This window comes from Acinonyx jubatus, chromosome B4, assembly GCF_027475565.1.
Source record: "Acinonyx jubatus isolate Ajub_Pintada_27869175 chromosome B4, VMU_Ajub_asm_v1.0, whole genome shotgun sequence".
NCBI lineage: Eukaryota > Metazoa > Chordata > Mammalia > Carnivora > Felidae > Acinonyx > Acinonyx jubatus.
Genome location: NC_069387.1, coordinates 40,945,739 through 40,956,034, shown reverse-complemented (window position 1 = coordinate 40,956,034; position 10,296 = coordinate 40,945,739). Strand labels below are relative to the sequence as shown.

The window sequence follows — 10,296 nt, the reverse complement described above, 5'->3', positions numbered from 1 at the left end:
GGAGGACGCGCGAGAATGGCAGTTGGACGCAGCCTGCCTACTAGTGCTCCGCCCTCTGCCCTACTCTTGAGTAACGCCAATGAAAAGCGCTTCTAATGCAACCGATGGTCGGAAGAACCAATCCCACTCTTCCAGGGCAGAGCGCATGTAGAGCAGCGAGGTGGGTCCGAGAGTTTTGGACGCTTGTACTCTGGGACCCCTACAGTCCTTTCGCGTGCCTTCTATCAGAGCAGAAACTGACGGTTGTTTAAACCAATCAATCCCGGAAACTTTCCTGGGTCTTGTCCAATCGGAAAATAGAAGGGCAGTTGTAGTCTTTTTATTTGAAAAGGGGCTGTCCAATGAGGCGGAGTTTGAGAGGGTTAGTGTCGAGTGATTGATAACTCCGTCGACCAATACGGATTACCATCTCGCCTGAGAAAAACCTTCATAACTACAGCGCCAGCCAGATATGTACATAATAGCGTCATAATTCATGATTCTATTTTTTAAATAAAATCATTTGGTTCTGAAACTGGAGGTCTGAAAACCGAAGACTGGCACTCCTCAGAGTCTCACGATGGACAACTCGCAGCCGGTGGCGGAACAAAAGTCGCGTATTCAGGGAGGTGTCACCCCTGAGCAAGCCAGGCCGCTGCTCATTGGCCCCACTGTCCTCATGACAGACGTCCTCCGAGCCCAATGGCCTCCTCACAGGAGGCGGGTCTCATATAGGGGGCCTATTGGCGTCTGCGTCGGCTCAACCAATAGAATCAAGGCAGGGGGCGTGGCGGGAGGTTTGAAACTCGGCGTCGGGAGTTGAGGCTCGAGCTTCTGTGCATCCCAAAGAGGAATTGGGGCCCGGTAAGTGATTGGAATAAATTAATAGAGGGCCCAGCAGTCTCGCAAGGAGCTGGCTTGTCAGCTGCAACAGTCGTTTCCACAGAGGCCTCTGGCCCAGCGGCGGGGAGGTTCCTGAGCTGGGAGCAGGGAAGATCGGGTGGTCTGGAGGCAAGAAGACATCGGACGCGGTCGCGGTAATGGCTGAGACCTGAGTCATTTCTCACAGGCGTCCCCTCCTCGCCCCGGGCCGGGCCCCGCCCCGCCCCACCTTCTTTCTCCTGGTTGAGATGGGCTCAGCCAAGAGCTCCCCGGTCACTCCGGCGCGGCCTCCTCCGCACAACAAGCTTCTGGCTCGAGTGGCGGACCCCCGTTCACCTAGTGCCGGCATCTTGCGCACTCCCATCCAGGTACTCTGGGGCGGAGGGGCGGGGGCAGAGTCTGAATTCTTGGGCCTCTGCCTAACCTGATTCTGAGAAAGCCCTCACACCCTCCTCCTCCCTCTAATTTGACACCTTATTTTCCACTTTCTTAATCCGGTTGGGGTAGGCTGAATGCCTGAGGGCCCTGGCAATACCTGCCTGGAATATCAACCTGGGGCTAGAGACCTGGGAGGGAAGAAGAGTCGGGGTCCAGACTTGTTTTAGCTTTTGGTTCTGCCAGGTGGAGAGCTCTCCACAGTCAACCCTACCAGCAGGGGAGCAGTTGGAGTGTCCTAATGAGGCCCAAGACTCAGATCCCCGCTCTCCTACCCTTGGCATTGCACGGACACCTATGAAGACCAGCAGCGGAGGTAAATGGTGGGCCCAGGGAATTTTGGTAAGGCTGTCACCTAGCACCCTTGGGTTGGGCCAATGAAGCCATTTTCCCAGAGCTCCTGCTCAAAGGAGCCTCCATTCTTTTGATTGAGCCAATCTCACTCTTCTCTCAACATTTTCTCCCTCGATTTCTCTCTTCCCAATCAATCCCTCACCCACTAGAGCATGAGTCCTAAAGTTCCTATATGTATTCTTCTTGCTGAATGATTTGTATCATAGGGTCACTATCTCACTTGACTTCTGTTTAGAGCCCCCAAGCCCACTGGCGAAACAGCTGAATGAAGTCTTTGAGAAAGAAGCCTCCAAATTGAATCGTCCTCCAGAGCTTGTTCTGCCCCTAGAGGCAACTTCACCTTCCGAATTGAACTTGCCTCTGGGCACCCAGTTTTCCCTTGAGGACCGGCTGCCACTCTGGAGCCAGACTGAGCTCCCCTCCAAGCAGGTGTCCTCCAAGGAGGAAGCAGGACAGCCCTCACAACCCCCCACGGCCAGCCAGGGCTCAGACAAGCCCTTAAGAGACCCTGAGACTCCCCGATCTTCAGGTACAGAACCTAAGGGCAAGGATAGGGAAGAGAAATTGGGATAGTGTCCACGGATGAGTGTAGGAGGAATAAACTGTAAACCCCTAATTTGGGTTTTGGCTTTAACTCCTTACCCACCCTAGGTTCTAAGCACAATAGACGGAAAGGAAATGGCAAGGTACTAGGGAGATCTCCCCTCACCATCCTACAGGATGACAACTCCCCCGGAACTCTGACACCACGACAGGTAAAAGGAGAGAGGGTGAAAGCTGTTACTAGGAACCCCAGGATAGAGAGGTAGAGGGTGGGAGTCCTTTCTACCCAATCTTCCCTGTCCTGAACAACCCCCCTCCCTCCTCCAACTCACACACTGCTTTTGGCAGGGTAAGCGGCCTCCTCCCCTGAGTGAAAATGCTAGGGCACTAAAGGAAGGGGCCATTCTGGGAACTGGACGACTTCTGGAAACCGGAGGCCGAGTGTGGGAGCAGGGCCAGGACCAGGACAAGGAAAATCAGCACTTTCCAAACTTGGTGGAGAACTAGCCGTGCGTGGCCCCAGCACCGGGTTCACCAGGGGCCTGGTGAATGTTGTGTCCTCACAGCCCCTTCTTTCCCTGGGAGACTGGAAAGGCTCGTTGTCTTCCACTCCCCGTAAACTACCAACTCGGGGGACCGAGCACTTTCTTAGGCTTTATTTGTGTCTTGTGTGTTTCTTGTATATTAAAGAAAGTGATTTTAAATTATGCTTTTAAGTGTTATGCCTAAACCTTGTGCTGGGCTTCTGTATGTAGAAAAGCAGCCTGAGAAACTTGTGTTCCCTGTCCTCCAGGCCTCTTCTATACACTTCCCTTAAATCCTAGTGTTCCCCCCGGGGCTCTGTCCTTGGCCTTTTCCTCTTGCTCTCTCTAGGTGTTCACTTCTAGGGATTTAGGTATCACTTTCTTATATTCTAGTAACTTCCGGATCTCTCTAACCCTGACCTTTATCCAAGTGCCCCAGGCACTTCACAGGTAGTTTGTCTACAGTTGAATTTGTAATCCGCCCTCCCTGCCCCTGCCGCCCCCAAAGCTATTCTTCATCCCCTGCTCTCTATCCCTGTAAATAACCGCATTATCCACCCAGTTGCCCAAACCTGAACCTTGGCCATTATCTTGAATCCTTCCCTCTTAACATCCCATATCCTGGCACTTGGCACTCAATCCTGGTGATTCTGTATTCTTTAACCTCTTCCCCATCCTTTTCCCTGCCCCTGTCCTATGGCTCTTGCATTTCTTGCCACTGCCTTGTTTCTCTCCAGTCTCGACTCTCACCTTTTCATCAACCTACACCGCTGCTAGGGCAACCTTTCTTTTTCTTTTTTTTCTTTTAGTTTTCTTTTTTCTTTTAAGTGGTATTTATTTATTTTGAGAGACAGACAGAGCGTGAGCAGGGGAGGGGCAGAGGGAGGGAGAGAGGGAGAATCCCAAGCAGGCTCCTCGCTGTCAGCACAGAGCCTGATGTGGGCCTCAAACTCACGAAATGTGAGATCACCACCTGAGCTGAAATCAGGAGTCGACCGCTTAACCGACTGAGCCACCCAGGCGCCTGAGGGGTGACCTTTCTGACAAGCACGTGACCGTGAAACTACTCTGCTCAAAACTCTTCAGTTGTTCCCCATTGCCCTTAGGATAAAGTCTACACCCTAGCCTGGCATTCAGGGTCTTTTATAACCCCATTGCTTCTCAATATAACCTTCCTGTAGAGACGCACCATAGGCAGGTTGTAGTCAACTATTGTGTGTATGCTCCCCCAGCCACCTGGTGAGCACCTTCTCCACCTGACCTGTCTCAGGCCTTCTCTGTGAGGCTTGGGCTTCTGCCTCCACCCTACTCTGCCCACAAGCTGTCTGGTACCCAACCTTCATCCCTGCACCTATAATGCTTTATTACTTGAGTTAGACCTGCATCTTTTTGGAACAGAAGTGGGGCAGAAGCCAGACATCCCAGGCCTGTACACTTTATTGCAGGTGCTTTAGGAGAGAAATAAAGAAGGTAGAAAAGGGAGAGATCATGAAGGAGACAAGGGACAGGATCTTAGTGGTGCCAGAACCATAGTCACAGGGCTGAGTGCTCTCTGCCACCCAGATCTGGATAAAGGTAGTCCGCTCTGGGGGGAGGAATTCTAGGGCCTGGGGCCTCAGACTGGAAGCCTGTTAGGCTTGCCAAGGGCTGGGGAGGGGTCAGTTGTCCTTGCTTTTTAAGGGAGAAGCTGCAGGACCGTGGAGAGGGGAGACCATGGGAGGAGATGGGGCAGTTCTTTGCCCCCGTGTCCCTGATAATGCCTCCCAAAGGCAGACTCCCCATTTTTCCCCACCGCCCTCAAGGGACAAAGCTGGGTGGGAATGGCAGCTACGGTATAGAAGAGAAAACTTAAAGAAACCTTAGAAAAAAATTGGGCAGGGGAGGGGCAGCTGTGTCTTCGTGGCCTTTTACCTCCCCTCCTCCAGCCTCCTTAGTTCCAGACTTTGAGGAAGCTGTCCCAGGAGCCAGTGGCCACAGCCATCCCGTCAGCTGTGACCCCCAGGCAGCTGACCCTGTTGTCGTGGCCAGAGAGGACGCCTGAGAAAGAGGGAGAGGAGTCAGCCTGCTTTGGCAGACAGTTCATGTGCACATGTAGGAATTCTAGGTTAGACTGGCCATGGACTCTGAGCCCCTGGTGGGGACTGAAAGAGGATTAGCCCTAAGGGGCAGGATTCCTCTCGAGGCCAATGTCTGTGGAGGGTGGGCGGGGTGCGGGGCAGGGAGGGACAGGAGAAGGCTGGCAGTGTCAGTGTGCTGTGAAAAAAGCCAGGGGCACCTTGATGGGCCCTAGAAAATGGGGAGGTAGCTCTTTAGTCTCATTACTATGTTTCCAAATAAAGAGACTGAGGCCCAGAGAGAAGTGACTTGCCTGAGGGCCCTGAGAGCCTAAGGGACAGAATTCAGATTTGGATCCTGACCCTCTGGCCAGTGTTGTTTTCATTCAGCACGTGGCCTCTCCCAAGAGAAGAAGCCACCCCATCTGATTCAACTTCAGACCAGGGTGGTCCTAGATAAAGCCCCTAGGTTGGGGTCAGGGCCCTCAGGTCACTCTAGACCTCCTTGATGGGGCTTCTTGCAGTTTCCTGAGATTGCCCTTTCCTTCAGTGGATGCCCCTGAAACTGCAGAGGCCTTGGAAATCCAGAAGTGACTGGACATTCAAGGTCCACAGGTCTGGGGTGACACAGAAGCTCCTTTCACGGGAAGCAGCTATCTCATTAGGTGGTGGAGAAGGGCCACTAGAGAAGATGGCCCTAGATTGGGAGCCAAGGGGGACTAGATTCTAGGAATAGAGCTCAGAGTCATCCAGGAATTAGGGAACAGTGGTGAGAGGGTCCCAAGGAAGGAAGCTAGTAGGAAGGTCCTTCCAGCTGAGGTGGCAGAAGTGTGGGGGGGCGGGGGCAGCCCTTACCCACACGCTCGCCCTTCATGGAGTCCCAGATGTTGCAGTTGAAGTCATCATAGCCTGCGAAGAGCAGGCGGCCGCTGAGGGAGAAGGCCACGGATGTGATGCCACAGATGATGCTCTCGTGGGAGTAGGCAGTCAGCTCCTGATCTGCCCGCAGGTCAAACAGGCGGCAGGAGGCGTCGTCTGAGCCTGTGCAGATGGCCTCTCCGTTGGGGAAGAACTGAGGGTACAGGTGGCAAGGGGGTCAGGACTCAGACCTGGGCAGCCCGCTACCTCTCCTGCTCTCTCCCTGGCTCCTGCCCTGGTGCCTCCAGAACAGCCTCTCTGCCTATCCGTCCCCCAGCGCTCTTCACCGCTGACATTTATCCCACGCCAGCCACATGCCAGTGGCTCCCCTACACCCTTCACCTGCCCCTCACTACAGCGCGGCAGGCAGGCTTTATTTCCACATTGTAGGCGAGAGCCTGAGGCTGAGGGAGAGCGGGCAGCTTGCCCAGGGTCACATGGCTAGAAGGGCGGCGGCTGTCCCAGACTCTAGGCTCCAGGCTGGATCAGAGCGTGGAAGTACGGGGCCAAGTGCAAATGCATGACCTGAATCTCATCACGATGAAATGTCAGATAAACTCAAATGGACGGAAAGCCTAAAGAAAACTGGTTTGTACTCTTCAAAAATGTCAACGTCACGAAAGACAAAAGTAGAAAAAAGGTTCCAGTTTAAAGGTAACTGAAAAGATATGGCAAGGAAATGCAATACACGTCCCTGGACAGAAACAAAACAAAGCCAAACCCTTGCTATTATTTTTGAGATAACTGGTGAAATTTGAATATAGACGATAGACTATATCGTGTCAATGTTAAATCTGATTTTAAGAATTATACTGTGGCTACAGAAGAAAATGGCCTTGTTTTTAGGAAACATGCACTGAAGTATTTAAGGGGTAAAGAGTCATGATAATCTGCAACTTGCTCTCAAAAGACCGAGGGGAAAAAACTAATAAAATGTATCTGTAGCCACATCTAGGTGTATGTGTCTGTCTGTCTTTCCATGCTTCCCTCCCTCCCTCTATGGAGAGAGAATGATAGAGCAAATGTGGTAAAATGTTAGCAGTGAATCCTGGTGAAGGGTAGATGGGAACTTTTTTGGTTACTCTGGAAACTTTTCTGTAAGGTGAACTTATGCCAAAGAGGAAAGTTAAAAAAGAAAGGGGTAGGGAGCTTGGGCCGGGATGAAGGATGCATGTGCTGGGTGTGGTGAGGGGTTCCCGGGAGCTGGGGTGCAGAGCGGGGCTCACGCAGATGGCGTTGATGTCCGACTCATGGCCAGTGAATGTCTGCCGACAGGTTCCCTCCCGCACGTCCCAGAGCTTGGCGCTGGCATCACAGGCCCCCGAAATGAAGAGTTTGAAGTCAGGAGAGACGGCCAGACTCATGCAGTCCCCTGTGTGTCCCACAAACACAGTCTTCTGCTGCCCAGTCTCAATGTCCCACAGAGCACTGCCGGAGGAGAGGAAGCTGTCACACTGTCACAGAAAGGCCAGGACAGAGCTGCGCCCCAAGCCCCGGCACCCACGGTGTTCTGTCCTCACCAAGTTGTGTCCCCGGAGCTGGTCACAATGTTGTTGTCGTCCAGGAAGCGGCAGCAAGACAGATAACCTGGGGGTGGTCAAGACAGCGCCCTGGCTGCAGGCCCACAGCACCCTGGTGCTGGGGCTTCCCTGGGCTTCTCGCAACAGGGACTGGAAGAGAGGGTCTCCCACTTACCTGTGTGAGCAGACAGCTCCCGGCTGACCTTGACATTGCCCTCACGGGATTTGAGGCTGTAGATGGAGCACATGTTGTCCAGCCCCCCACATGCCACAAAGTTCCCTGACGGGGCATAGGCACAGGTCATAACCCAGGAGGAGCGCAGGGGGATGGCATGCACCTGTGGGAGGGTGGACAGAGGCAGGACCTGAGCAGAGCTCCCAGGTGGGGAGGGGCAGGGGAGGGTAGGCACAACGAATGCCCCAAAGGAAGGACAGGGGGATGGAGGGGTGGGGGGCAGCTACCTTATTGGTGGTATAGGTGTCCCACACAATCAGCTTCCCGTCTTGCGAGGCACTTACGAGCAGCCTGGGCAGAGAGCACCCCATGTCACCCAAGCCTCTCCTTCCTGCCTCCCCACCCCCGACCTCTGGGTGCCTCTCAAGTCTCACTTGGAGTCAGTAGCCCAGTGCATGGCATAGATCTTGGCCAGGTGTCCCCTTAACGTCCGCCTTGTCCGCATCTGGACTCTCCCCACGACCTCTAGGCCAGACACCAGCTGTAGAAAAGGGGGCACTAGAAATCAGGGTGAGTAGAACACCTACCTAGATGTCAGTGTCGTAACCACTGATCTGCACAAGTTTCTGTTCTGTGCCAGGCTCTGGGTCAGGCCTCCAGCCTTAGAGAAATAAGTCTCTGCCTTGGAGTGGCTTCAATTGATGTGGGAGAGACCATGCATGGCTAGCGGCACGTCACTAGGTGTTTGACAAGCACCTCTCCAGTGTGGGATGGGGGAGGAGGAGACAAGAGAGAATGATTTCTGTCATGTAAATAGTCCCACCTTGACCAGTTTCAAGCTGCCAGTGTGAAGTCACCAAACACGGACTTGGGAAGAGACGCACACATTCGCGGTCCCAAGCCACTGGGAGCTGGGTCCCATACAACACCTGCAACATGGTTATCTCTTTCCCTGGGCACCCAGGGCAGCCCCATGACCCTGAACGGCACCTCCTGAAATTTGTGGTCCTATGTCTCTTAAATTCTATCCAGCTTCTAGACTTAGGCTCAGGCTCGAGTCAGTGGCCTTGACCTGTCATTTACTTGCTTTGGTATCTTGGGCAAGTTACTCGCCCTCTCTGATCCTGTTTCCTCGTCTGCAAAATGAGGTTTGTAGCATCAACTCATGGTGTCATCGTGAAAATTAAACGCAGTTACGTATCTAAGCAACTTAGCCCAGTGTTTGGCTCACGGCAAGTGTTCAGTAAATGTTCCCTCTTACTATTAACATATTTAACCCAATATAAGGTGCCACCAACTCCAAGAAGCACCAGGCCTCTAGGTATCACTGAGAAAGAAAACATGTTGCCCATTATAAATGTAAGGCATCATCTATTTTTGGACGCATCTTGATCTCAGAGATGTCACAATGTGAAAAGATGTGCCCTTAGAATTGGTGAAGGACACGATTAGAAAACTAGTAACTGGACTATAAGGGCTTTGTGATTTGCAAAGCACCGTCCCTCTCCTCATCCTCACCACCCTGTGAGAGCATGTGATCATTCTTGTGTTATGGGTGAGGACAGGGACATCATCTGCATTCTTAGCTTCCAGTAAGGGGCTGGCCCACAGCAGATCTCACTAAATGTTTGTTGAATGAATTAATCAATGTGGTTCCTCATTCTAGGGACACGCTGTACTAAAGCTTGGGCACCAGGGAGCTTCCCTCCCCTCCCCGGCCGTGCCCTCCGGCCCTGCCTTAGGGGGTAGGACAGGAGGTCTCACCTCTGCCAGAGTAATGTCAGCACAGGCTTTCCGGGCATCCTGGGGAGGGGGCAGGTGGAGAAGCAGACATCAGGGGAGCATCAACACAAGGTGAGGGTAGTGGGTGCATGGGCCTCTGAGGTAGGTGGGCTTCGGGGCTCTAGGGTTTGGGGGACATCTCAAATTTGAGATCCACGTTCAGAAAGTCTCTGGCCACTTCCAGGTCAGGGGTGTCTAAGGTGTCACTCAAGAGTAAATCCAGCCCCCTTCCCCCCCCCCCCCATCCACACTCCCTCGTGTCCCAGTTCCATGTTTTCTGGGGTCCCCCTGTGGAAGGGCTCTGGGGTTACGGCAATCTGCTTCTTGAGCTGCTCCGCTTCCTGCCTCAGCTGCTCCATTTCCCCCATGGCTGACAGGTTGAGGGGTAGCTCCGGCTCCTGTCGGGAACAAGGGGTAAGCGTAGGGGGGGGGGGTCCCCACCAGGCCACGTTTCTGTCCTCTCCCCCGCACCTGACTCAGGGGCTGGAACCCACTACAAGAAATTGAGAGACGACTGGGTGGCCTGCACCACCGCCCCACCAGCCCCTTCACGTTTGGAGCCCTGCACAGCCAAGCCCAGCCCTGCCCGAGCCCTCCCTGCAGCCCCCAGCCCCAGACAGCCGAGCCAGGCCAGCCCCCTCTTACTTGGACTCTGACTGGACCTCTCCCAGGTTTCCAGGCGCTTCCTCACTCCCTCAGCTGCGACGCCAACCCGTCACCTGCCCCGGCTCTGCTGCCAGAGGAGCTGGCCTGGCCTGGCCCCAACTCTGGGGGGAGGGGGGGTCAGGGGGAGCACTGACAGAGAAGGGTAGGGCAACGACAACGACGACGTCAGGCAAATGAAATCAGCTGGCAACGGTGTGGGGAGAGGGCAGGAAGGGAGGTGTGCGGCTTCCAGAGAGACTTGGGCCCAGCCTGGGGCGGTGGGTAGGTGGGAACAGGGATGTGGGGCTATAGAGAGGAGCAGCCCCTCACAAGCCCTGGAGGGAAGAGGGGCTGAGGGGTGCTTCCTGGGCCAGTCTCCCTGTAGGCAGAGATAAGAGCATCAGGCCCCATGGGATTAGAGCAAAGCTGTGAGGATTAAAGTTTGGGGTTTGGGAGGGGGGCAGAAGAGCAGAAGCAACCACAGC

General features: G+C 54.0%; 3 protein-coding genes across 6 annotated transcripts in view; 2 read left to right on the top strand and 1 right to left on the bottom strand.

Annotated features, from left to right (window-relative positions):
- Nucleotides 1–10,296, top strand: part of PHB2 (prohibitin 2) — a 125,774-nt gene that overhangs the window by 96,339 nt on the left and 19,139 nt on the right. The gene's annotated exons all lie outside the window — the stretch shown is intronic.
- On the top strand, nt 21–2,897 carry CDCA3 (cell division cycle associated 3). 4 transcript variants are annotated; one of them, XM_015061368.3, is made up of 6 exons: nt 21–160; nt 1,049–1,229; nt 1,483–1,612; nt 1,886–2,179; nt 2,302–2,405; nt 2,542–2,897. In XM_015061368.3, the coding sequence occupies exons 1-6, from the start codon at nt 96–98 to the stop codon at nt 2,698–2,700; spliced, it is 933 nt and encodes a 310-aa protein (XP_014916854.1). In that variant the 5' UTR covers nt 21–95; the 3' UTR covers nt 2,701–2,897. The 4 variants fall into 4 exon arrangements, with proteins under 4 accessions (XP_014916854.1, XP_014916858.1, XP_014916856.1 ...); XM_015061370.3 differs by lacking the exon at nt 21–160 and adding an exon at nt 192–843 and having other exon boundaries at nt 926–1,229; XM_015061369.3 differs by lacking the exon at nt 21–160 and adding an exon at nt 193–843.
- Nucleotides 4,137–10,294, bottom strand: GNB3 (G protein subunit beta 3). Its single transcript, XM_015061366.3, has 10 exons — nt 9,812–10,294; nt 9,478–9,564; nt 9,149–9,187; nt 7,819–7,925; nt 7,672–7,735; nt 7,385–7,547; nt 7,210–7,276; nt 6,916–7,117; nt 5,627–5,843; nt 4,137–4,754 (listed from the first exon to the last, which is right to left on the bottom strand). The coding sequence occupies exons 2-10, from the start codon at nt 9,532–9,534 to the stop codon at nt 4,648–4,650; spliced, it is 1,023 nt and encodes a 340-aa protein (XP_014916852.1). The 5' UTR covers nt 9,535–9,564; nt 9,812–10,294; the 3' UTR covers nt 4,137–4,647.

Bases quoted from the DNA above. Each gene is read 5' to 3' on its own strand.
- CDCA3 (XM_015061368.3), top strand. From the start codon at position 96: ATGCAACCGATGGTCGGAAGAACCAATCCCACTCTTCCAGGGCAGAGC. The intron at 2,180-2,301 runs GTACAGAACCTA...TACCCACCCTAG, and splicing joins TGAGACTCCCCGATCTTCAG to GTTCTAAGCACAATAGACGG. The intron at 2,406-2,541 runs GTAAAAGGAGAG...TGCTTTTGGCAG, and splicing joins GAACTCTGACACCACGACAG to GGTAAGCGGCCTCCTCCCCT.
- GNB3 (XM_015061366.3), bottom strand. From the start codon at position 9,534: ATGGGGGAAATGGAGCAGCTGAGGCAGGAAGCGGAGCAGCTCAAGAAG. The intron at 7,736-7,818 runs GTGAGACTTGAG...CTCTCTGCCCAG, and splicing joins CACTGGGCTACTGACTCCAA to GCTGCTCGTAAGTGCCTCGC. The intron at 4,755-5,626 runs GTAAGGGCTGCC...CCTCTTTCTCAG, and splicing joins CATGAAGGGCGAGCGTGTGG to GCGTCCTCTCTGGCCACGAC.